General features: G+C 42.1%; 1 protein-coding gene and 1 pseudogene across 4 annotated transcripts in view; both read right to left on the bottom strand.

Annotated features, from left to right (window-relative positions):
- Nucleotides 1-62: 62 nt before the first annotated feature.
- Nucleotides 63-25,660, bottom strand: part of MOCS1 (molybdenum cofactor synthesis 1) — a 35,886-nt gene continuing 10,288 nt past the window's right edge. For 2 of the 4 annotated variants that reach the window (XM_039856142.1, XM_039856144.1), the window contains 8 exons: nt 9,861-10,025; nt 7,610-7,671; nt 7,176-7,287; nt 6,677-6,789; nt 6,057-6,167; nt 4,116-4,236; nt 3,597-3,644; nt 63-1,634 (listed from right to left, as the gene is read on the bottom strand). In XM_039856142.1, coding sequence (XP_039712076.1) covers nt 874-1,634; nt 3,597-3,644; nt 4,116-4,236; nt 6,057-6,167; nt 6,677-6,789; nt 7,176-7,287; nt 7,610-7,671; nt 9,861-10,025 — 1,493 coding nt within the window. In that variant the 3' untranslated portion in view covers nt 63-873. Of the gene's footprint in view, nt 1,635-3,581; nt 3,645-4,115; nt 4,237-6,056; nt 6,168-6,676; nt 6,790-7,175; nt 7,288-7,609; nt 7,672-9,860; nt 10,026-25,660 lie in introns of all 4 variants that reach the window. The other 2 variants (XM_039856145.1, XM_039856143.1) reach the window with 2 other exon arrangements.
- LOC120597742 (uncharacterized) lies at nt 19,375-19,493 on the bottom strand (annotated as a pseudogene).

The following is a 25,660-nucleotide window of genomic DNA, read 5'->3' as shown; positions in this document are numbered from 1 at the left end:
TTGAGGGGTGGACATGAAATCCTAGCAGCTCAGTACTCTGTGCACAAATACAGTCCTCATTCTTGCATCTCCAAAGTTGGCACTGCAGCTTTATTTTGTGCGCTGTGAGGGCAAAGGCAATCTTCAACTCCCTTCTTTCCCTGATATATTCCAGAATAAAGGGGTGTTGGTAGTGGGTGGAACAGCCATGCACAGGGCCAGGTGTGGCATTAAGGATTAGGCAGGAGTCCTCAGGGCTGTTAAAGGAGGGGAACCGAGGAAAGGGAGTGGGCAGGACGGTACAACTGTTAAACAGAAAGCCTGCAAATTTGAAGAGACAGAGACTCTCTTTCTGAGGATGGATGTCAGACAGGGACTGGGCAGGGCTAGGATTCCACAGACTTGGGCAGGCAAAGCTGCCGAAGAGAAGTTGTTGTACATTCTTAGTGCAAGCTGTGCTTCTCCCCCTCAAAGTGGGTTCCTCTGCTTTGTAAGCCCTTATTTTGTCCCCAGGGAAGCAGCAGAAGAGAAAATCCAAAGTGAGAAGTGGAAGTTATGGGCTGGACTGTCTGAAATAGTCCACAGAAAACAGTGTGATTTTTCGGTTATCTAGCACTGCTCGTTGTGACCACCTCCCATGACTTTAGTGTTCAGGAAGGCTGAAGGGCCTGCTGGTTTCCTCTGAATAAAGGAAGCCTCGCAGGTCATCATAGGTCACCTAGTAGTAAGGGAGTGGGCTGACCTTGGGTTCCTTGGGTGACCTTGGGTTCTTTGGGTGACCTTGGGTGAAGGTAAACAGTGACAGGGTTAAAGAAACCTGACATCTTTCCCTTGGCCCAAATTGTATCCCATTTCTTGAACTGGCTGGGCCATGGGTGAGCGGGGGCAGGAGGTCTAAGTCCGATGGAAATCCCCCCGCTGACCCCCAGTCTTGCTAATGAGTTTGATCTCCCCCAACACGATGTCCCTGCTGACAGCCTTGCACATGTCGTACAGGGTGAGGGAGGCCACAGCAGCTGAGGTCAGAGCCTCCATCTCTACCCCAGTGGGGCCCTGAGCCCGGCAAGACGCCTGAAGCACCACAGCATGGCGTGTGCTGTCCAGCTGCAGCTGCACCTGGACATGGCTCAGGGCCACGTGGTGACACAGAGGAATCAGCTGGCTGGTCAGCTTGGCTGCCTGGATTCCAGCCAGCTGAGCCACCACCAGGGCATCTCCCTTCTTTAGCTGGTTCTCTTGGACGAGTTTGAAGGCCACGGGCCCCAGGAGGACCGTGGCGGAGGCCACAGCCACCCGCTCAGTATCTGGCTTACCACCCACATCTACCATAGCTGCCCGTCCTTCTGTGTCCACGTGGGTTAATCGGTCCGATGTTGGCAGGGGTCCTGAGTGGGTGGCACGAGCCTGGGACATGGGGCTAAGGCACTCTGGGCTGGTATCTGTGTCTGGGTGGGAACTGTAGTGTCTCTGAAGGGAGCCAGACCCCAGCCGCTGCGGGGCAAGGCGAGGGCTCTTGGGGACCCAGCATCCTTTCCCCAAAGTTGGCATATGGTTGGAGAAACGCACTCTGTGTCTCAGACCCTGAACATGGACGGGGTCCCTGGAGGAAATGCTTGGAATGGCTGGTGGAGAATCCTGGAGTATCAAAAATAACTCTGGAAGGCAAGAAAGAAAAAGAAGAAAGACTAAGACCAAAAGGTAATTCTTTTTCCCACTTTTCCTCCTAACCCTTTTCCTACCCCACTTCAAGTTCTGTCTTCCACATTGGGGAAAGAGGAATGAAAAAACAAAAACAACAGCAAGAAAAGATAAAAATAGAAGATACACAGATAGAAGGTCCCTAGAATACAAGCATGCAGCCTTTCTCATCAGGCGTTACACACACAGGACAACGGCCCCAGCAGTTTCCAACTATCCTGTAGTGGTGGTATGGGGGCTATTCCTGGGCACCCCTCCCCACAAAAACCTTGTTGTCGAAGTTCTCTTAAGAAACACCTGAGATCTGAAGACAAGCCTGGATCAGAATTACCTCTTCACATCTCTTCATTTTCTTAAAACTACAGCGAGGTCTCTGCATGAATTACCAATTACAGCTACTCTCATCTTCCCATTCTCTATGAAGAGTTAATAGTGATCATGTCATTTACAGATGAAAATATTTAATCTGTTTAAACAATGTCTTTCGAGCTTCCTCAAGCACATCAGACAGGCACACAACATGACAGGCTGATTTCAGTGGCCCAAGGGCCTTGGAACCTCGCAGGCTCTTGTTACTCAAAGGCTGTTGCAAGGACCAGCAGCACCAGCACCATCTGAGAACTGCAGAGCCGCAGAATCCCACCCCAGACCTCCCAAATCCGCATGTGAAATCACAAGATCTCCAATGATTCAGATGCATAGGAAAGCCTAAGAGGCTCTGTTCTATGTAACTCCTGGCTTTTAGAAACCTACTTTAATTATTTTATATCTTGGAGAGTAATCATATACCTTATGAAGCAAACGAGTTTACCAACTTTCAGCTTTCAGTCATGCTCTGGACTCCCTATCTTGTTAACGTCAGAGGCACAGCCTTCCTTCTGAAGGAGCTATCAAGGCACCCCCCACTCCTTGTCATCAAGGTGTGTCAGCATCGCTCAAGGCCCAAGAGAATGAGGATGCTGGAAGTGAGGGAGGAGAGATGATAACGTTTTCTTCCCGGTGGAGTGCTCTGGTGAGCTCCATTTCCTCTGGGTGGTTGGTGTGCAGTGACGTTCCCTGGGCTTTCTCAGGCCCACTGGTGTCTACTCTACTCCTGGCTATGGGCTCACTCTGCTCTAACCCCTGCAGAAAAGTATCCCTTCTCCAAATTTTTCTCACTACTTTCTCTTGCCTAGTGGCACAATTCAGGGGTCCAGACCTGACTCTGGCAAAGGGGACAAGGCCTCCCCTATTCTAGTCTGGGCCTTGTGCCAAGGGGGCTCTTCGTGGCTCAGCCAGTTCCCCCAGGGCTGGAGACCACATCCAGCTCTATAAAAAAGGTGTTTTTATTTGAAGCATCCTATGCACTGCGAGATGTCCTAACCACATAAGCTCCCAGGAGTTAAAAAACTGGAAGTTGAAATCCTTGCTGTGTCCTCCCTGACAATATGAGTAACATTCTTGTTTAGCTTCCTGCCTCAAGCTCTGCTTGGCACAGAAGCTAACATATCAACCCACAGATGCTATTGGTCTGGAGATACCCATGATTGGCCCAAATTACAGAGGGGACGAGACACCTGTAATTGTATTCAAGCTGGGAGATTCTAGAGCTGAGGACAAGGACTCTGTCTTAATCAGGAGCTCCATATTCAAGGAACAACTAATTTAGTGATCATTAAATCTGGAGGACCCCCGTCCCAATTCCTGATGAGATAGAATGATCATTTCTGTAGCATGTTTAGTGAGGGAGGACCGTGCACAGAGAAGAGCAGAAGCAGTAAAGGCAGGGGTATGAAAAGATGAAGGAGGAATAGCAGACAAGTAAGGATGAGAGTATCAGGATGAAAAGCGAGAAATAGGGGTGCCTTATCACAGAGGCCCCACCCCATGGGAACCCCCAATGACAAGGGTGAGTGGTTACGTACTGCTGAGTCACCCACCGATGAGGATCATGGGCCGGTTCTTCATCTGGGAAATATTGAACATGCCTGGGGTAAGGGAAAAAATGGGCAGAGGAGAGCAGGGAAGGGAGAGAGAAAGAGCGAGGAAAGGAAGTTCAGTGACCCAAACATGGACATAGTGGTGTGACAACCCCATGTACGTGCACTCACCTCTGTACACCTGACAAAGCCCCCACTGTATACTGCAAGGTCATCTATGACTGAGCCCAGAACACTCTGTGGACGCCCAGGAAGGCAATGTGTGGGATGAGAGAGGCAATGACACTCCTCTCCCTGCAAGCTAACACAGCCCAAGAGAATTCAGGGTCCCGTCTCCTGCGTAGTCTTTGCTTTGCCAACTTCCCCAAGGAAAACCATCACCACACCCCAAATCTAGAGGCATAACTGGGAATGAGGATAACACTGAGTTTTGCTGGCTCCCTGCCAGGCTTTCCTTTGTCTTCTCACCCAAAACTATGGCCCTCACTCCTGCTGGCCTTCTCCGCACACGCTCCTTACCAGCATGCTGCCGCTTCTTCCTGCCCACGGCAGCCCCAATGATTCTCAGCAGCTCCTCCTCAGAGGCACCTGCCCGCAAGTGATCCCGCAGAGATACCTCTGAGCTCCCAAAGAGGCAAACCTGCAGGGGATCACCATGGGGGTGAGGACAACATGCCTCCTTCATCCCTTGGCCTTGTCCCTGATCCCTAGAGACCCCCATGGGCTGAGTGCCAGTGCCCGGGCCTCCCATGGCTGGGTCATACTCAGGACGGCACTTCCTGCAACAAGGGGCAGAAGGTGCTGGATGGAGGAGTCAAAGAGGCTGGAAGGGAAAGAAGCAAAATCAGACATCCCAAGGCCTGTCTCTGATTTACAGTCATGTTGCCTTCAGCTTGTAGAATGTACTTTCGAAAATTAAATAGTTGCCAACAGAGGCAGCACATCAAAATCCAGATCAGGGATCATCCCCAGCTGGCTTCCACCTAGGTTTGGCTGATGGGAGTTGAGAGGGTGAAAAGAGAGAGAGGCTGGACATTTACTCCCTGTTTCCTCTCCGTCCTGACTTCTTGGGCAGTGCCCGCTTCCCTTCATAACTACAATATCGACCAGGAGGCCACCCTGCCAGCCTCCAGTTCTCACGGGCCCCAGTGACACCGCCTCCTCCCCTTCAGCTTCCCCCCAGGGGTGGGAATAGCTGTTTGCTGCTGCTCTCTGAGGGTCTCAACATCCCTTACAGGTCCCCTTACCCTGCACTATCAATAGCCTCCCTCTTTAATCCATTCTCTTCAGAATCCCACCTTCCATTTCCTGCATGGCCTTGACTTATAATGGACATCACCCACTGTCCGAGTCGATTTTATATTCCCAGCCCAGAAAAATCTTTTTAGCTTTTTAACAACTGCTGGATGATTTCTTTGGATGTCAAACTTAATGCATCTGAACCCAATCCTCCTCCCTACCCCCTCACCCCAACAATCCTAAACAAGTCTCAAAGCCAATTAGCCACCTAGATGACTTTCTCTCCTCTCTCTACCTGCGTTACCAAGTTCCTTCATTCATCCTTCCCATCTTCACTTTATGCTCTTACATATTTGGGACATCTCTAAATGGCCATCTAACCAGTCTTCCTATTTCCAAATTCAACCTGTTGGTTATTCTTCCTAAAACAGGAATGGGGGATCACGTCGCCTCCATGTTCAGAAACTCTGCACAGTGTCCTGTCAACAGAACATACTCCACATCTTTTCGCTGGGCATTCGAGCCCACGACAATGTGGTCTCCCCATATCCAACTTTAATCTGCCCTAGCCATATTAACACAAAGCCCAGATATGTCTCTTCCCCAAGCCTCACTTCTCCTACCCCAGCCATTCTTTAAGGCTCATCGCCAAGGTCTACAATGCACTCCCTCAAGGTCTAGCACCCTTACTGCCTGCTGGGCTACTCATCTGACAAAGAATATGCACTGCTATGCACTAGCTCTGTTTTGCCTTACCAAGGAACCTTTATGCTCCTGAAGGAAATGGGCAAGTCTATGCTTCCCTTTCATCCTCCACAGGGATGAATGCCCAGTACATGCTGATTAGATATGAGTGAAGGAGGCTGGTTTCAGAGGTGAGTTCCTGGCCTGGTGGAAGTGGCAACCAGGGTGGGGCAGGGGCAAAGTGCACACTGATTCTCCAACATCTCCAAGCCCCCACTACCTAGTCCTGGAAAGTGAGTTCCAGTCAACTGGAAGTTACTTCAGGGAACCAAGTAAAGAAGAAATCAGGGTGACAATTTCACAGGAGGCCGTGAATTCACCTTCACCTACTGCCCCATGACCTGCCCAAATCTGATACTATTTCACCAGCCACCTTGTTTTTGCTCTGCTAGTCTCCCCTCCAATCGGAGGGTGCAGGTGGGAAGGGATATTCAGAACACAGAGGTGGCAAGGGGCCCTCATGGAGGAGATACCTACCTTGAGGTTCCCGTCAGCTGTGATTCGCAGCCGGTTGCAGGTCCCACAAAAATGCTCAGACATGGATGTGATGAAGCTGATGTGGCCTCGGAAGCCAGGGATTTTAAAGGTCTGAGGCGAGGAAGGCAAGAGGGGTGGCGGAAGAGATATGGATGGAGATGGGTCACTGAGTGCCAGCTCTCACTCCCTGACATCAGAGCCCTCACTTCATAGCCCTCTTCAAGAGGATCCCTTCAGAGGCGAGAGTCCAAGGCCCTCAGACAACAGAAGGCTCTCACACACAAATGGCCCATGAACTCTGCCTGTGCTTTGCCTGCCTGAGAGTACACTTGCTAAGGATATGGGGGCCTGTAGAAAGCACTGCCAGAGCAGGCCATGTGGAAGAGCAGATCAAGCACCCCCTCCACCATTTACTGGAGTGTGTCCTACAAGTTACCTAACCTGCTTCTTTATCTTTTTCCACGAAAAGGGGGGCTATTGTGATGGTGCTAGAATGCTTCCTGCTTAAATAGTATTGCCCTGCATCACTGCACTCCAACCTCACTGCAGCCCCCGCCAGCTCTCCCGTCCTAGGGTGAAGGCATGACCTCCTTACCCAGCCCTCCTGTTGCCCTCCAAACCTTGGCTGTGCTGGATTCCTCCTCGGGCAGCTTCTCCAGCTCTGGCCATTGCTGCTGGAGAGTATCGAGCATCTCCTTGTAGCTGACCATCTTTTTAAAGTTCCACTTGTTGCCTGTGTTAGGGTTGAAGGCTACTGAGTCACAGCATTGCAGGACCCCATGGGCTTCAGGGTCATTTGCCACATAGCCCAGGAATCAGTTCTCTTGGAAGGTCAGGAGGCCCTGCCTAAAATGGGTGGATCGAATCACACCCACACTCGACACCGAGGAGCCTTTGATGTCCCTGATGCCCCATAGCAGCTCCAACCCTGGTGCCTGCCCGGGCTTCTCCCCACCATCCCTGCAGGAATTCCTATACACACAGTAGAGTCTGAGGTCAACAGCACCCACAGGGTAAGCCAGACCTTGCTGCCCCACTCAACCCTCCCCAGGGTCACCATGCTCTGTCGACAGACCCAGCCTCCTCTTCCTTCCCCTAACTCTGCCTGGAGCCACTGACCATCAAAGGGCATGTACTCTATGAAGCGCACGTCCAGGGGGAGGCCCTCAGTCAGGGCCACAAAGTCCAGGAGCTCGTCCTCGTTCAGGCCTCGCATCACCACACAGTTAATCTGTCCGGGGGAACAAAAGGACCATGAGGGCTATCGCTCGGGCTTTCTTTTGACCTTTGGAGTTCTGGTACCTGCCTAGGCTCTTCAGGATAGGGTCCCAATCCTCGCCTTTCACCCCACAGCTCTCCTTGGGTTAAAGGATACCAAGAGGTCACTGATTTTCTCCCCTCCCTTGAAGGATGAGAGGCAGGGCTGGATGCAGTAGGTAAAGAACTGGCTGCGGGGACACTACAGCTGTACTGGCCAGGGCTGGGAGCTGGCAGTGAAAGGCCAAGCCAGGGTAGAGAGGACAGGAAGGATAGTTGCAGTAGCATGTCCTCACCTTCACAGGGCTGTAGCCCAGGTCGATGGCCTTGTGGATGCCCTCCATGACCTTGTGGAAGCCTGCAAGGAGGAAGAAAAACAGTCCAGGAACTTCCTCCTTTTCCTCGGCCACCACACACCCGTAAAGAGGGAAGCACCAGAGCTGTAAGGAGCCTCAGAGACCACTGAGTCCAAAGGCTGGCAAATATCTTCTATAAAGGGTCCAAGAGCAAATACTCTAGGCTTTGCAGGACAAGAGGAAAAATTGAAGATATTATGTAGGTGTTATGTTATAAAGATTTTATTGACTAAATTTAGGATATGATAATAATTGAATACACTTTTTTTGTTATACAGGTCTACAGATGGAATGGAAGAACTGAATTATTTTTATGGGGATATTTTGCTTGATTGAGGTTCAGTTAATGTTCTCTATCATTACATTGATTGTAATGCCACCAGCAAAATCCATCCTTGGCTCACAGGCTGTTAAAAAGCAGGCAGGAGCTGGATTTGGCCACTGGACTGTAGTGTGCAACCCTGAACTAAATGAAACCTCTCCTAGTCGAGAGGAGGAAACTGAAGCCCAGAGAGAGGCAGTGCCCTGCTGGTGGCGTCACACTGCATCTTTTAGAATGCTGGTTTCCCGACTCTCTCGTCAAGACTTTCTCAACAGCCCATCCGTTCATTCACTCTACATATTCTCACCAAGGACCTACTTTGTGCAACAGCTGTGCCAGGGCTGGTGAACAATTCTAACGTGTGCAGTTCTCACCTACCTCTGTGCCTACCCTCAAGCTGGCTTCTCCTCACACCTAGCTCGTTCTCAGCTCATTCCTGCATCCAAACATCGGAGTACCCACTGTATGCAGGTCCCCATCCCACCCCCAGCCTGCACAGTGATCATGAGTACTTCTCAGCTGGGATATCTCTCTGAGAGTGGCCTAGGGATGACCTCCATAATGTCCTTGCAACATTTTCAGATGGCCCCATGAGGGAAGGCAAGGGAAGGAATGTGCAGCTTTTATACAAAATGCTGTTAGGAAAACCTAGAACTTTTCTCCTCTGTAAACACTCTTGCCTCCAAAAGGAGGCAGTGGCCACATGAGTGAGAAGTAGGATCTGATGTTAGGATATATACTGTCTCCAATCCTCATTCCAGGAAAGGAGACAAGGAGTTTGGGGGTGTGTGTGTGGGGTGGGTGGGTGGTGAGTGGGTGTGTGTGTGTGTGTGTGTGTGTGTGCCGTAATCATGTCATGTCATGGGGGTAAACCCACAAACACACCTTCTACTTTCGTACCTCAGAGCCTTTGCAGGTGACCAACATTTCCTCTCAGAGTATGCTCTCTGGATCTGAATCCTCGCCAAGGCCCAATGTATATGCCTTCTTACTGAAGCTCTCCTGGTCTTTCCCTGCTAGGAGTTCTCACTCCCTCTCTGTAGTGCTTTAATCGATATTACGAGACAAGCAAAGGTGGTCCAGTAGCATCACACCTTTTGGCAAATTTCCTGTGTGTCAGTCCCCTCCCACAGCTTGTGGAGCAGCTCTTTACAGAGGACAAAGACTCCATGAGCACTTCCTCAGTTCCCAGAGGGGTGTAAACAGCCACTCACATGTGAGGCAAGAATCTCTGCCACAGAATGAGGCTCATGGCCCAAGAGACATCAGGGCGCAGTGGCCTGATGAGATCTGGGGCTTGGGTGCTCTACCTCTCCAGACCCACCCTCCCTGATAAAGCCCAGTGGGAGGAAGCTGTGGGTGTGCTCGCTGCAGAGGAAGAGAGGAGAGACTGATATCCAGGACAGACACGGGAAGCACCAGTGAGGTTGCTGAGGGATCCCCACCTGGCAGTGCTGGTCCTGACCTTGATACCTCAGGGCAGCTGATTCTACCCTGGGCAGCCCCACATTACTTCAGGGCTCGTTATATGCTAACTAACTCAACCCAATTTGTGAGGGATTATCTTGGTTTTAAAACAGAAGGTCCTGTATTCTGGAAACCCTCTTAGTCCTGGAAAAACTGGGGACAGGGTAGGGAGAGGTTGGTTACCATAGCTCTTAGAATCTGATCCTAAAAAGTCCCCAGTAGTGTGGCTATAAAGACAAGTGACATTTGGTGCAGGTGAGGAGTGAAGAATAAATGTCTAGGCTTATGTATGGTCCAGACACTGAGAGAAAGAGAAGCCAGGCTTTTTGCCCTAGTGCCAGCCACAGCTCCCAGCTACAAGGCCTAAGAGGAACAGCCCCATTGTGAGCCACATCTGATCACCTTTCCTGCGGACGATGAACTCAAACTTGGCTGGTATCAGTGTGTCGAGGCTGATGTTGATGGCACCGAGACCAGCTTTCTGAAGCTGAGGTAGTAGCCGGGCTAAGTTGATGCCGTTGGTGGTGACGCCAATGGTCCTCAGCCCCTGCAGTTGGTGGAGCTGGGCTGTAGAAAGAACAGGACGGGGCATCAGCCTACTTATTCTTGGTAAGGCCAGGAGAAGGGCTGGAAGGAGAAACTCTGAGTCCATCTAAGATGAATAGAAAAAGTGCTCTCTGCAGACCTCTATTAGCTAGGTTTAGTTTAATAAGAAACATAAGAATAAAAACAATGATAAAAATAACAAAAAGATTAAACACTGAGTGTTCAGTCTGCTAAAGCCTCTACTGAGGGCTTCACTCACTGAAGCCTCACAATAATGATGATCTCCATTTAATAGATAGGAAAGAATGGCTCAGAGAGATTAAGGAAATTGCTTAAAATCACACAGCTAGTATGAAGAACAATTGAGAATCAAAGCAATGTGTACTTGACTCCAGGACTATGCTCTTAATAACCAACTCACACATCCTGATACTGTAAATAATAGTAACAAAAAAGTATTTGGATTCTGCACTAAACTGACACCTCCATTCCACCCAAAATCCCTAGAAACAACAGAAGGATCAAAATATAACCCATAATAGCCTGAGAAGGCAAGAAAGAATGTCTTCGATGGCCCAGAAAGGTGGAGAAATACTGAAGGATAGAAAGCACTGGGGATCAGATGGATTGAGGAGACCACAGTCCAAAGAACACACAAGAAAAGGTTCGCAGTCACACAGACAGGGAGCAGAAGGGTCCTTGGTTATGGCAAGGAGGTTGCCACTCTGCAGAATTACATTTGGACAAGTTGGATTAGTTGGCCTTCCTCCTGTCCCTGGGAGCAGGGAGGAGGCAGCAGCTTTTACCCAAAGGCTAGAGCACTTATGCTAGCCAAAGGGGGTGGGGGAAGCCCTGAGTAGCTGCTGATATTTAGGAGACATGGGAGCCCTGAAGCCCAGAAGTCCAGAAGGCCCTCATACCCCTACTTCACAAGCTCAGGGGCAACCAGCATAATCAGAAACAGCACTGACAGCCAGGCCAACAGAGGCCTTGGACACTGAGATGAGTACAGAGCCAACATTTAAGGATAATGTTGAGAAAAAAAAAGAGAAAGGAGATGTGAAAGAGATAAAAAATGAGCCTTTTAAAATCCAGAATTAGATGAACATAGATGCAAAAATCCTCAACAAATATTAGCAGACCAAATTCAACAATACATTAAAAGGATCATATACCATGCTCAAGTGGGATTTATTCCAGGGATGCAAGGATGGTTTGACATACACAAATCAATCAATGTGATAAACCAACCTTAACAAAATGAAGGATAAAAAACACGGTCATCTCAGATGCAGAAAAAGCATTTGACAAAATTCAATATCCATTCATGATAAAAACTCTCAACAAAGAGGTATAAAAGCAACATTGCTCAACATAAAAGGCCATATGTGACAAACCCAGTGCTAACATCATACTCAATGGTGAAAAGCACAAAGCTTTTCCTCTGAGCCTGGGAACAAGACAAGGATGCCCAATCTCACCAATTTTATTCAACACAGTATTAGAAGTTTGAGCCAGAGCAATTAGGCAAGAAAAAGGAATATAAATCAGAAAGGAAAAAGTAAAATTGTCACTATTTGCAGATGACATAAGACAGAGAAAGCCCTAAAGACTCTACCTAAAAACTGTTAGAACTAATAAACAAATTCAGTGAAATTGCAGGATACAAACTCAATATACGAAAATCTGTTGCATATACACTAATAATGAACTACAGAAAAAGAAAGCAAGAAAACAATTCCATTTAAAATTGCATCGAAAAGAATAAAATACCTAGGAATCAATTAAACCAAGCAGGCGAAAGACTTGTACACTGAAAACTATGAGATGTTGAAGAAAGAAACTCACAAATAAGTGGAAAGATATTCTGTGTTCATGGATTAGAAAGATTAATATTTTTAAAATGTCCATACTATTTAAGCAATCTACAGATTCAATGCAATCCCTATAAAAATTCCAATGGTATTTTTCATAAAAATAGAACAAACAATACTTAAAATGCTCCCTAATTTCAAACTATCTTACAAAGCTACAGTGATCAAAACAGTACAGTATTGACATAAAAACAGACATGCAGATCAATGGAACAGAATCAAGAGCCACACATTTATGTTCAATTAATTTAAGATAAAGGAGCCAAGAATATACAATGGGGAAAAGAAAGTCTCTTCAATAAACGGTGTTAGAAAAACTGCACAGCCACATGCTAAAGAAAAAAGGTGGATCACTATGTTACATCCCACAAAAAATTAACTCAAAATGGACTAAAGAGTTGATATGAAATGATAAGAAGAAAAACAGCAGTAAACTCTTTGACACAGATCTTGGCAATGATTTTTTGGATTTGACACCAAGCAAATGCAACAAAAGCAAAAATAAACAAATGGGGCTACATCAAATGCTATTCATTGTATCATTATTTAAAATAAGCCAAAACATGGAAGCCACCTAATTGTTCATCAATGGATGAATGGATAAAATGTATGTGTGCGCGCATATACATACATATATATATATATATATATATATATAGAGAGAGAGAGAGAGAGAGAGAGAGAGAAAGATGTTAATAAACATTTTTATTATACTTGTAAAAATGTTTATATTTAAAATGTTTATGCTTATAAACAAAGAAATATAAACATTTTCTTTATGTACACAGACACACACATACACACTATGGAATATCATTTAACCATAAAAAGAAGAAAATTTTGCCAACATTTATGACAACAGGGATGGGCCCTGAAGGCATTATGCTAAGTGAAATAAATCAGACAGAGAAAAACAATATGGTATCATTTCACTTATATATCTTAAAAAAAAAAAAAAACAAGTAAAACAAAACTAAACTCACAGATACAGAAAACAGATTGGTGGTCTCAAGAGGTGGCTGGTGGGAGGAGGCAGTGAGAAAAATGGGTAAAAGATGTCAAAGGTATAAATGTCCAGTTTTAAAATAAGTCCTGGGGATATAATGTACAGCACATGATTATAGTTAATAATACTGTATTTTATATTTGAAAGTTGCTAAAAGAATAGATCTTAAAAGTTCTCATCACAAAAAAATTATAACTGTGTGGTGACATATGTTAACTAGACTTATTGTAGTGACCATTTTGTAATATAATCAAACATTAAATCATTATATTGCACACCTGCAACTAATGTTATGTCAATTATATCTTGATAAAAAATATCAGAGTTAATATCCCGAGGTTAAATATTATACCCTGAAACAAGAAAAAGAACTATTTAGAACTCTCAAAAATAAAATATATATAGTTAGATATATACTTGATGGAAAATTATAAAATATATATAATTATGAAAATATATATAGAAAGTTAGAAAAAATATAGTTATATGAAGAAAAAAACTTGATAGAAAAGCAGCATGGACACATACCAAAAGCAAATGAGCAAGCTGGAATATTGAGCAAAGGAATTCTCCTAAAACTGTACACGAAGGAACAAGACTAAAAAAAAAAAAAAAAAAAACCACCACCACCACCACAAAAACCCAAAACACCTACTCATATTTAAATCCAATAAAGTCTAGAGTAAAGATACTGTGTCAATGTGACCAAGGGATAGTTATCTTTGATCAGCAGTATTTTTACATGTACTTATTTACAGATAAAATTTATTTCAAACCACTTGAATGCATGAATCTTGATGGAAAATAAGCTTAGCTCTGCAGAAAAGAAGAAACCAGGAGTGAAGTGCCCAAGTGAAGCTGGACTGAGAAAAAGGCAGATCACAAATTCAGCCCGTAGTTTAGATAGGGGTGTGCAGAAGTACTTATAAGACTGAAATTATATAATCTTTCTGGAGAGAAGTATTTATCCGAAATTTAACCTAAGGAAATAATCATGCATGTAAACAACATTTACCACAAAGATGTATATTAGGGAGCAATACTTAATAAAGGGAAATCATTCTGATAACCAAAAATACAAAACTGGCTAAATTACGCTTTGCCTAAATGATGGAATATAATGCAATTAAAAATATCTCTGTAAAGTAATATGTTAGGATGTTGGGACATACACATACTATATTAATTGAAAGAGGTTAAAAACAGTAGTTAAAAAACTAGATGCAAAGAAAAAAGACTGCAAGTCACCAAACAAAATGTTGATGTTGGTTACATTTGGGCAGTAGTGATATGCTTTTTGCTTATCTGAAATAAACATGTATTAATAAGAAAATAAAAGTTTAAAAATAAAAGTTGCTTTAAAAAAGTTTTACTCTGGGGCTCTGCCAACGTGGAAAGTGAATAGTAGTTGCTGGTTCCCTCCAACAAATCAACCCTGGAGAAACACAGAATCCAGAAACATTAATAAATAAAATCTTGAGAAACTCAGGAAGATGTATAAATCTTTTGAACTGGTATGGGGGAGGGGTTTTGTAACCTGGGGTTGAAGGCACCTGGCAGAAAACGTAAGCAGTTAAAGGAAAGCAAAGCAATTTAACTCTATTCTTGCCCTCACCCACTGATGGCTCAGAACAAGCAATGTCCCCTTCCTGAAAAAATTGGTGGCGTTGGCCCCAGAGAACCAGCTCAGGTATCCACTGATGGTATACTCAGGTAAGCTGCCAAAGCCCTGCTGAAAGAGGTGCTGAAGACAACAGGTAGGGGCTGACAGCCTTATGCATTCCTTCCTCCACCGTCCCAAAGTCCCAGGACTGCCGGCTTAAAATCAAGGGTGAATGTCTCTGTCCAAATCTGCTTCTCCCTAAAGGTTTAAAGGTGAAGACTTAAAGGACTGTCATATTATATAACTCCAGGAGGTGCCATTCTCATCATACTCAAAATGAATAGTAACTCCTGGAGTTGTGCAGTACACAACCTGTACAGCCTTACATGGCAAGGTTGGCCATTAGGTGGAAAGTCAAACATGAGTGATTAACTGTGATATTCTAGGACCTTGAGCTCTCTGGGCCTATCAAAAGCTAAAATCTGGCCTTAAACTCTTTTTCCATTAAGTAGTGCCAGGTGTGTTACATGCCACTGAGTCAACTCTGATGCCTGATGACCCTATGAATGAGGGGCCCACCATGTCCTGTACTCAACAGCCCTGCTCAGCTCCTGTAGACTCATACCTATGGCTTCTTTCACAGAGTCAATCCGCCTCATATTTGGTCTTTTCCTGTTGCCTTCTATTTTTCCCAGTATTACTGTCTTTTAAAAAGAACCCTGTCTTCTCATGATGTACCCAAAGTAGAACAGCTTCAGTTTTATAATTTTTGCCTCTAGTAGTGATGTTTCAGGCTTAATTTGCTCTAGGATCCACTTGTTCATCTTTTTGGCAGTCCGGGGTATCCGTAGAGCTCTCCTCCAACACCATATTTCAGATAAATCATTTTTTTTTTTTCCTATCAGCTTCTTTCACTTCCTTCACTATCCAACTTTCGCATCTGTACATAGTTTTTGAGAATACAAGGGTGTGAATTATCCTAGCTTTGATCTTTAATGACACATCTTTGCTCTCGGTAATCTTTCCTAATTCTTCCATTGTTGCCCTTCTGAGTCTCAGCCCTCCCTTGACTTCCTGGCTGTGGTCTCCATTTGAACTGATGACTGAACCAAGGTAAGCAAAATCTGTAACAATGTCAATGTCTTCACTGCCTACGGTAAAGGTGTGTATTTCTTCTGTAGTCAAGGTTCTTGTCTTCTTGATGTTAAAATGAAGTCCTGCTTTGGCACTTTGGCACTTTCACTTTTATTGGGAGTCATTTCAAATCATTGTACTTGTTTCCTGTAAGATGGTGTCATCTGTGTATCTTAAGTTATAAATATCTCTTCTACTAATTTTCACTCCTCCTTCTTCTGAGTCTTTTCATATGATATGTTATGTGCACAGATTAAACAGGTAGGGAGATTAAATGCACCTTTGTTTGGCGCTTTTGCCTAGAGGAAACTATTCTGTCCCTCCGTATTCTGTCCTGACAGTGGCTTCCTGTCCACAATGCTGGTTACACATCAGGACAATCGAGTGCGAAGGCCTCTGCCCATTTCTTTCAGAGCGACCCATAGCTTTCCATGATGCGGGCAGTCAAAGGCTTTCCTGAAGCCTGTAAGACACAGACTAACCTTCTTCTGAAATTCTTTGGAGCACTCCATCATCCAATGATCTCAAGTGCCTCCTCCTTTTCTGAATCCAGCTTGAACATCAGGCATTTCTTGTTCCATATAAGGTAGAAGCCTCTGTCTCTTCACCTTGAGTGTCACTGTACTTGCACAGGAAATTAGAGCAATGGTCCTATAGTTGTTGCAACAATTCCTGGCATCTCCTTTCTTGAAAATTGGGATGCATACTGACCGTTTCTGGTGCCATACAGCCTAACTAACATTCTAGGGAAACAAACTTACCAGCTAAACTAAGGAAGCCTTTGAGAAATACAACTAGCACTCCCACCCCACCCTCTAAAAAGCCCTGTAAAATATATGTCAATAGAACAAAAATGATTAAAAAATAGATCAAGTATGTAAGCTAAACATGATAAATACAGTAAAAGAAATAAGAAAGGATATTAACAATATAAAACAAGTTTTCATTGTAAAAAAGAACAAGGAGAAATACTAAAAACTATTGTAAGATAATGAATATAAGAAATAAGATGAACAGTAATATGAATACAGAAGGAGAAATTGTTAAGATTAAGGGCCTTCCCAGGAAAAAGAGAAAGAAAATAAGAAATCAAAATATAAGAGGTATAAGTACAAGGGGCAACATCCAGATAATAGAGGTCCAAGGGAAAAAATTAAACTGGAGAGAAGAAAATACCTGAAGAAATAATGGAGATAATTTTCCTTATATTTAAAATAAATGCTTAGTATTGAAAGAACAATTTCATAAATGTCATCAGAACAGATGAGGAAAAGCCTATCCTAGACATATTATAGTAAAATTTAAGAAAATCAGATACAAAGAAAACACTCTAATAACTTCCAGAGAAAGAGAGCATGTCACCTGCCAAGAGCAAGAAGCAGACCGAATCCAGACTTTTCCTAACAGCAATAATGGCTGTAAGAAGACAATGCAATGACATTCTTAACATAATGAAGGAATGAACCTTGAACCTAAAATTTTATAGGCATTCAAATAACATTATAATGCTACTACTCTACTACTTTAAAACATTATAAAAACTACCTGGCATGCCAGATTTAATTAGATTGACCATCAAAATTAGATTCAACATTAGACCTACACTGAGAAACTGTTAGAGGAAATAAGATGAGACAAATTCAGAAGATGCTATAAGATTTATGGGAATTATGGGTGATTAAATACCTTGATAAAGTTTGTTTTTATTTTAAAAGACAGAGAGCATACTGACAAGAGACACAGAGGGGCACACTTCATAATAACTCAGAAAAAAATTCTGGAAAATAGCAATGATGGGGAGGGGCCGCAAAATTAAGGGCCTAAGAGTGTGATCAAGTTCTTGTCTTATTAGAGAGGAGGAATCATTTATTTAAAAACCAAAAAGGAGAAAAAGGAAACATAGAAAAAGGTAGATAAGATTGTAGAAATAAGTCCAAATATTTCAATAGTTACGATAAAGATAACTAGAATAAACTCTCCAGTTAAAAGTCTGAGATTATATAATTTCATAAAAGAAACAGAAGTAACAGTTATGTGCTGTTATAGGAGACATATCTAAAGTATAAAAACACAGAGTAAGTAAATATACTTTTTACTTTAAACATAAAGTAAAAAGATGAAAACAGATTCGACAGTCTTACTAAAGCTAAATACAAGTGGATACAGCTTTAGTAAAATAAAATATAAAGACCTTAAGACCCAAAGTGTCTCGCTATGGAGAGAAACTCACTACTATAGTGATAAAAGATCCAATTTATGAAGAAGACATAACAATTCTAATCATATATAAACCTAATAAAATCTCAACTATATATAAAATAAAAAGTAATAGGACCTCTGAGAGAAATGAACAAACCCACTCACTTGTTTATTATTGGCAGGCCAAGCAGATAAAAAGCCAGCAAAGAGAGAAAATCAGCGGTTTGAACAATAAAATTAACCAGCTGGTCTCAATGAACAAACATAGATGTCTCCATCTGTATTAAAAAATAATCATTCTTCTCAAGTACACATAGAACATTTACAAGAACTGCCAATATACTAGGTCATAATGCAAGCCTTAATAAATTTTAAATAATTATCATATAGACATATTCTCTTACCACCATATACTTATAATAAAAATATGGATGAAAACTCTTTATATATTTGAAAATTAAAAACACTACTTCTAAATATCTCATGGACCAAATAAAAAATCAGGATAAAGATTAACAAATACTTAGAACTAAATGTTATGAAAGCAATAGGCTACGTCAAGATAGAAACAGAAATAATAAAATAGAATACAAATATACAATAAGAGGTTCAAATCCAAAAGTTGGTTTATTGACACTAGCACAATAGACAAACCTCTGGCAAGACCTACTAAGAAAAAAAAAAAGAGAGAGAGAAAAGGCACAAATAAACCACTTTAATAAAAAAAGACAAAATTACAAAATTGAGATTAAAAAGATAAGAAAATACTACCAATGATTTCACACCAATAACTCTGAAATCAGAAATAACAAATGTCTAAAAATAAAATCTACCAAAACGAGCTCCAAAAGAAGTAGAAAACTTGAATAATGCTAAAAACATTAAAGAGATTGAAGCAGCAGTTAAAAATCTCCCTGCAAAGAACATATCGGGCAGAGACAATTTTACAGGTGAGTTAAAACTTTCAAAAAGTGATCACCACAGATTAATACAAATTCTTGAAGATAAAAGAATAAGAGAATATAGACCTGCTATGGTCTGAATGTTTGTGTTTCTGCTTCCCCCAAATTCACTTGCTGAATCCTAATACCCAATGTGATGGTATTTGAAGATGGGGCCTAAGGTGATAGATCAAGGGTAGAGGAATTAGTACTCTTCTAAAGAAATGTCACAGATCTCCCTAGCTCCTTCTCCCCTATGTGGATACAGCGAGATGTCTGTGACTCATAAGGGAGGCCTCACCAGACCATGCTGGCTGGCACCTTGATATTGAACTTCCAGGCTCCAGAACTGTGAAAAATAAATGTTTGTTGTTTATAAGCTACCCAATATGTGGTATTTTGTTACAATAGCCTAAATGGATTAACATACTAGCTAACTCATTCTTCGAAACTTAATACCAAAATCAGATAAGGCAGGCATGAGAAAGGAAACTTAGATGCTCATTTCACTCACAGAAATAATTTTTTTTTTTTTAGGCGAGGCAACCCTTGATTGACCTCACAGATTGCAAGGACCTTGGCAGCTTACAATCCCTTATTTTTTTATTTTTTACACGTACAGCACCTGGTCTTCCTAGGTGGTCTCCCATCCAAGTACTAACCAGGCCCGGCCCAGCTTAGCTTCCAAGATCAGATGAGATCGGGCTTGTTCAGGGTAGCATGGCCATAAACCTCACTCATGTATAGAAATGCAAAAACTCAACCAAAATTTTAACACATTGAACTTAACAGTAGATAAAACATAGTAAACCAGGACTAGGTTGGATGTTGTATTACAAGTTAAATATCAGAAAAGCTATAAATGTCATTCAGAATAGTAAAGAAAAAAATCATAGATTATCCTGACATACGTAAAAAAGTATATATTAAAAAAAAAAAACTTAGTAAACTAGGAAGGGAACTTCATCATCTGATAAAAGTTATTTTTGAAAAAAATCTTCTAAGAATCATCATTCTAAATGGCGAAACATTAGAAGCATTCTCCTAGTACCACTACTATTCAGCACTGTACTTAAGATTCTAGATATTACAATAAGACAAGGAAAGGGAATTAAAGGCATACAGATAGGAAATAAAAAATAAGTTGTCTTTAGTTGCAGATGATATGATTGCTAGAATAGAAAAGTCCAAAGAACCTAAATAGACAGATTATAGCATTGATAGCAGAGTTAGAAGAATACACGAACAACAACAAAATAAGGAAATGTAATTTAAAACAATGACACTGTATCTGTCAGGATTCTAGCATAAAGTAGAATTCATCCAGATGGTTAAAAAAAAAAAAAGACTTTATTGAAAAGACTGCTTACAAAGGTATAGGCAGAATTAAGAACCCCAATAATGAATAGTAAAGCACTCAGGCTAGCAACATTGGGAATCCATTACTATGCCTAGGGCCAAAGGAAAATGGGGAGGAAATTAAGTTAAGAGTCCAATCAGGTCACCATGGAGGAGAGGCTGACCTGTGAGAGTTTTAGTCCCGGATGGAATCCTGTTACTGTCAAAACCCCAGTGTAGAAATAGAACAGGGAGCAGTAAAAAATTACCTGATCTCACTGGCCCAATCCATCAGGAACTCAACAGGCAAAAGATTCTGTAGTCCCTTGGGGTGATGTAGTCCCTTGGGGTGAGCCACTTTGAGAAAAAGGTAAAGGAGAGGGGTGGCTGTGGGATGTATGTAAATAAAAATGGTGTTAATTCTCCCCAATTTGATTACAGATTTAATGCAATTAAAATCTCAACAGAGACAAACAATGAACAATCTGAAAAGGGAATTACAAAAACAATTCCATTTATAATAGCATCATAAAGAATAAAATGCTTAGGAATTAACCAAAGTGAAAGAACTTAACACTGAAAACTAGGAAACATTGCTGAAAGAAATTAAAGAGGACATAAATAAATAGAAACACATTTCTTGTTCATGGGTTGGAAGACACTGTTAAATGTCAGTATCACCCAAAGGAATCTACAGAATCAATGTAGTTTCTTTCAAAATCCCAATGATCTTTCTTATAGAAATATAAAAGCCCATTCTAAAATTCACATGGAATCTCATGATGCCCCGAATAGCCAAAACAGTCTTGAAAAAAAAGAACAAAACTGGAAGACTCACACCTCCTGATTATAAAACCTATTATAAATCTACAATAATCAAAACGGTGTGGTATTGGCATAAAGACATATAGACCAATGGAAGAGAATAGAGAGCCCAGAAATAAACCCTCGCATGTATAGTCAAATGATATTTAAGGAGGCTGCTAAGACCATTCAATGGGGAAAGGACAGTCTTTTCAACAAATGGTGCTGGGAAACTGGATATCCACATGCAAAAGAATGAAGTTGAATGCTTACCTAACACTATATACAAAAATTAACTCAAAATGGATCAAGGAACTAAATGTAAGTTCTAGCACAAAAAAACTCCTGGAAGAAATTATGGGACAAAAGCTTCACGACACTGGGTTTGGCATCGATTTCTTGGATATGACAGCAAAACACAGGCAACCAATGAAAAAAATAGACAAACTGGACTTCATGAAAATTAAAAACTTTTGTGCATCAAAAGACACTATCCACAGAGTAAGGAGCAGCCCACAGAATGGGAGAAGTTACTTGCAAATCATATGTCTGATAAAGGGTTACTATCCAGAATAATAGAGAACTCCTAAAATTTAATAACAATAAAAAAGACCCAACTCAAAAATGGGCAGAAGACTTGAAAAGATATTTTTCCAAAGAAGATATACGAATGGTCAATAATCACACAAAAAGATGCTCAACATCACTAATAACTAGGGAAATGCAAATGAAAACTACAATGAGATATTGCCTCATACCTATTAGGATGGCTACTATTAAAAAAAAAGAAAAGAAAAATGTTGGCAAGAACGTAGAGAAATTGGAATCCCTGTCACTATAGGTAGGAATGTGAAATGATACAGCTGCTGTGGAAAACAGTATAGTGATTCCTCAAAAAATTAAAAATAGAACTACCATGTGACCCAGCCATTCCATCTCCACTGTCTCTTTGAAAGCGGGATCTCAGAGACATATCTGCGCCCCTGTTCACAGCAGCACTATTCACAACAGCTAAAGATGGAAGTAAGCCAAGCTGATCGATGACTGGATCATCAAAATGTGACATAGTCATAAAATGGAATATTATTTAGACTTAAAATGAAAGAAAATTCTGCAATAGGCTATAACATGGATAAACTTTGAAGACAACATGCTAAGTCACAAAAGACAAACACTGGATGATTTCCCTTATGATTTCACTATATGAGGTTATTAGTGTAGCCCAAAATCATAAAGACAGAAAGTAAAATGGTGTTTCCAGGGCCTGGGGTTCAGGGGACACGTGAATAGGGAGTTATGGTTTAACAGGTATAGTTCAGACTTATAAGATGAAAAGAGTTATGAATATGGATGGTGGTTATGGCTGTACAATAATATGAACATATTTAATACTACTGAATTGTACATTTAAAATGGTTAAGATGGTAAATTTTACGTAATGCATATTTTAAAAAAGAAAAAGAATCCCAATAGAATTTTCCATGGAACTTAGTAAGTTGATTCTAAAATTCACGTAGACAAAACTTAGTATAGTTAAAGTACTGCTGAAAAATAAAAAGGACTTGCCCTACCAGATAATGGACATATGAAGTACAGTGATTAAGACTAGAAAATTGGCATAGAGATTTATCGACAAACTAGCTGACAGAATGGAATGGAACCTAAAACAGAGCAATGCCAACGTGGCAGATTTATAGAGACTGTGGAGACTACTCAATAAAAAGGAAGTAGAGAAAATAACTATCATATGGAAAAATATGAAATTGGATTCCCCTAAATCATCCACAGATGAACTAAGGACTTAAATGCCAAAAACAAAATGTTAAATATTTTAGTGGAAACATAGGTAGTTGTTCTGACCTGGGTGAGGTGTTTCATTAATAAAGATAGGAAAAGCACTAACCATAAAAGACAAAACTGATAAATTTAAGAACTGTTATTGCTTAAAAGAATTCTTACACAAAATGTGGCATGTTTATTCAAACTGGGAGACTATGTTTGCAACATACATAAAGAACTTTTACCAAACCAATATAAAAGCACAAATAACCAAATAAGACAATAAACAAAAGATATGATCCGGTATTTCACAGAAAAAGAAATATATATGGCTAATAAACATGTGAAGAGATGCTTGGCCTCATTCTTAAACAGGAAAATACAAATTAAGACCACATAAACTAACATTTTATATCTGTTCAACTGGCAAAAATCTAGAATGATAATATTGAGTTCATGGGAAAATGTCGTTTGAAAGGATCTCTTATGTAACAGTGGTAACAGTATAAGTTAGCATAACAACTTTACAAGATAATGCCAAATTGTTTACTGAAGCTAAACATTCACATGTTCTATAACTCAACTATTTCACTGCTGGGGAAACCATACACCAGATACATGAATGAGAATAAAAATGTTTAAAGCAGCAATGTTTATAACACCAAAAAACTAGAAGTGACCCAAACGCTCACTAACAGGAGAAAGTGTGGTATATTCACATAATGAAACAGTAGATCACGGAGAAAAAGAATGGACTTTGACTTAGGTTGATGTGTGTGGATTTCAGTTGCGTCAAAAGAGTAAGGTCCAAATGACCGCAAATTGCATGATACTTAGAAAGTTCAAAACGCTGTATCTCATTTCTAAAAAGCAATGATAAACACAAAATTTAGGCATGTTTCCTTCAGAGTGGAGAGGTTCAGGATAGAGAAGTTCACCCAGGTATTAAAAGTTATTTCCAGTGTTCTTCTTTTTCAAAAAAAAAATGGCGGTTTCCTTAGGAATTATAACATTATTAAAACATATAAATAAATTAGTGTAAATAAAATAAAACAAGCATGCATGGACCAATGATGACTATGTCATGAACTAAAGATTATGATTTAATCTAATTCTATGCAACTAGAGTCCCTCAAAAATTAAACGAAACAAACAATCCGTCCCTTTTAAAAAATCCTCAATGTTTCTGCATTGCATTGGGCCTCTCATGGGCTTTAAACTGTAAGGTCTAGATGCTCCCTGTATCTTCATTTCTTCAACATAATGGAAGGAAAGAAGAGAGAAAGGGAGGAGGGAGGGAGGAAGGAAAGTGAAATAAAAAAGGAAAAGGCTGCCGGACCAAGTGTTCTTAAGCTAAGCAAAGCTCCTCTGACAATGACAAGTCATTCTTAAAGTTAGGATCCAAAACAAGTGCTCTGCAAACTCCTCTAACACTGGCATAGTTCTTGTGTATATACTTCCCTTTTTTATTTCTTCTGGAAAATCCCAGACCTTCACTACCCAACAAAGCAACCCTTAGCCACATGTAGCTATTAATTAAAAGGTAATAAAGTTACAAATTCAGTTCTTCAGTCGCCCAGTCTCATGCCAAGAGCTCAAGACTATGTGTGGCTACTGGCGACCGTATCAGACATCACAGAGAGAGAACATTTCCACCATCTCGGAAAGTTCTATTGGACAGCGCTGCTGTAAACCCATCTCAGTTGAAAAGAAGAGGCAGAGGAACTTGTTCACACTCAAGCCAGATGGAAGAGTGCTGGAAAGTCTAGGGGTTCCTAGAGCAGATCACAGATGACAGCAGACAGAGAGCTAAGCCTCTTCCGTTGCCACACCAGGCCCAAAGCAGACAGCACTTCAGGCAGGGACAGGAAGTGATCAATAAGGACAACAGGCTCAGAGAAACCTGAAACCCTTTCACTCTGGCTGGGGTTTCTGGAAACTCTCGCAGGGAGGGTGGGGACAAGTGTTTGTCAACATCTCAGCTGACTGCTGTTCCCTTCCCTCACCCTAGTCCTTCTTCCCTGCTAGTCCTTCTTCCCTTCTTCCCACCTGTCCTGCTCTTTAGGGAGATTTTGCTTTTAAGATGTACCTCTGGGGAAGATCAAAAGAGCTAGGCTGAAATATGTCTGAGTGTTCGAGTGCTTCCAAGCACAGCAGCACCGCAGGAATTCAAGGCATTGCAGCTGCCATTCATTTTGGAGCACCGGAAGAGAAGAAGGGTGTAGTCTGCCCCCTATCAACCCACACCTTAAGAGGCAGCAGGTAATTCTCCCGCTGCAGCCGAGACCTTGCCCTAACTAGGATCTACATGCTGATCAACCCTTGCTCCCCGTGCTAACAGCCAGGACCAATGACCATGGACCATCACAGGAGGAGAGCCCTTAAGGTGGTGAATGCACAGAGGAGGAAACCGAGACCCAGGGTGGGAAAGGAGCCAGAGCAAATGCACATAGCTAGGCTGCGGCAGGGCAAGAACAAGGCTGCCAAATTTCCTGACTCCCATTCTTCCCACTAGGCAAGTTGGCAGCTTCTGTGGAGAGCTCTGCCTCCTTAGGTCTGTGCCATCATCCCTTTCTGACCATCAGTGATCCTGATCCGCTCTTCTCCCACAAGCCCCGGCGCAGAACATAAAGATTTAAGGTGAAATTTGTGCCAGAGGGCAAAGTAGCCTGAACAGGGGTTGGGCTTGGCATACAGTCAGGTTCAGTAGGTTCAAGACCTTTCCTGGAACCCAGACTCCCTTTCTGCTCTGAGGAGATACCTGGAACAGGGGAGGGGAGTGGCCGCCCGGGACAGCTTGTCCAGCCCAGAAATAATGGTAGGACCACAGATCAAGTGATCAGTGGGGGCTGGAAGGATCTAGCCACAGGGAAAGAGGAAGGAGAGGGCTGTCAGGGGTCCCTGGGCCTCTCCTCGGGGCTTTCCTTGCTCAGTCCTAATCAGATGGCTGGCTCCAGTCACTGCTTCTGCAGCTCATT

Source organism: Pteropus medius, unplaced genomic scaffold (genome assembly GCF_902729225.1).
Source record: "Pteropus medius unplaced genomic scaffold, Ma_sr-lr_union100, whole genome shotgun sequence".
Classification (NCBI taxonomy): Eukaryota; Metazoa; Chordata; class Mammalia; order Chiroptera; family Pteropodidae; genus Pteropus; species Pteropus medius.
Note: the sequence above shows the minus strand (reverse complement) of the source record. Positions and strands in the feature narration are given on the sequence as shown.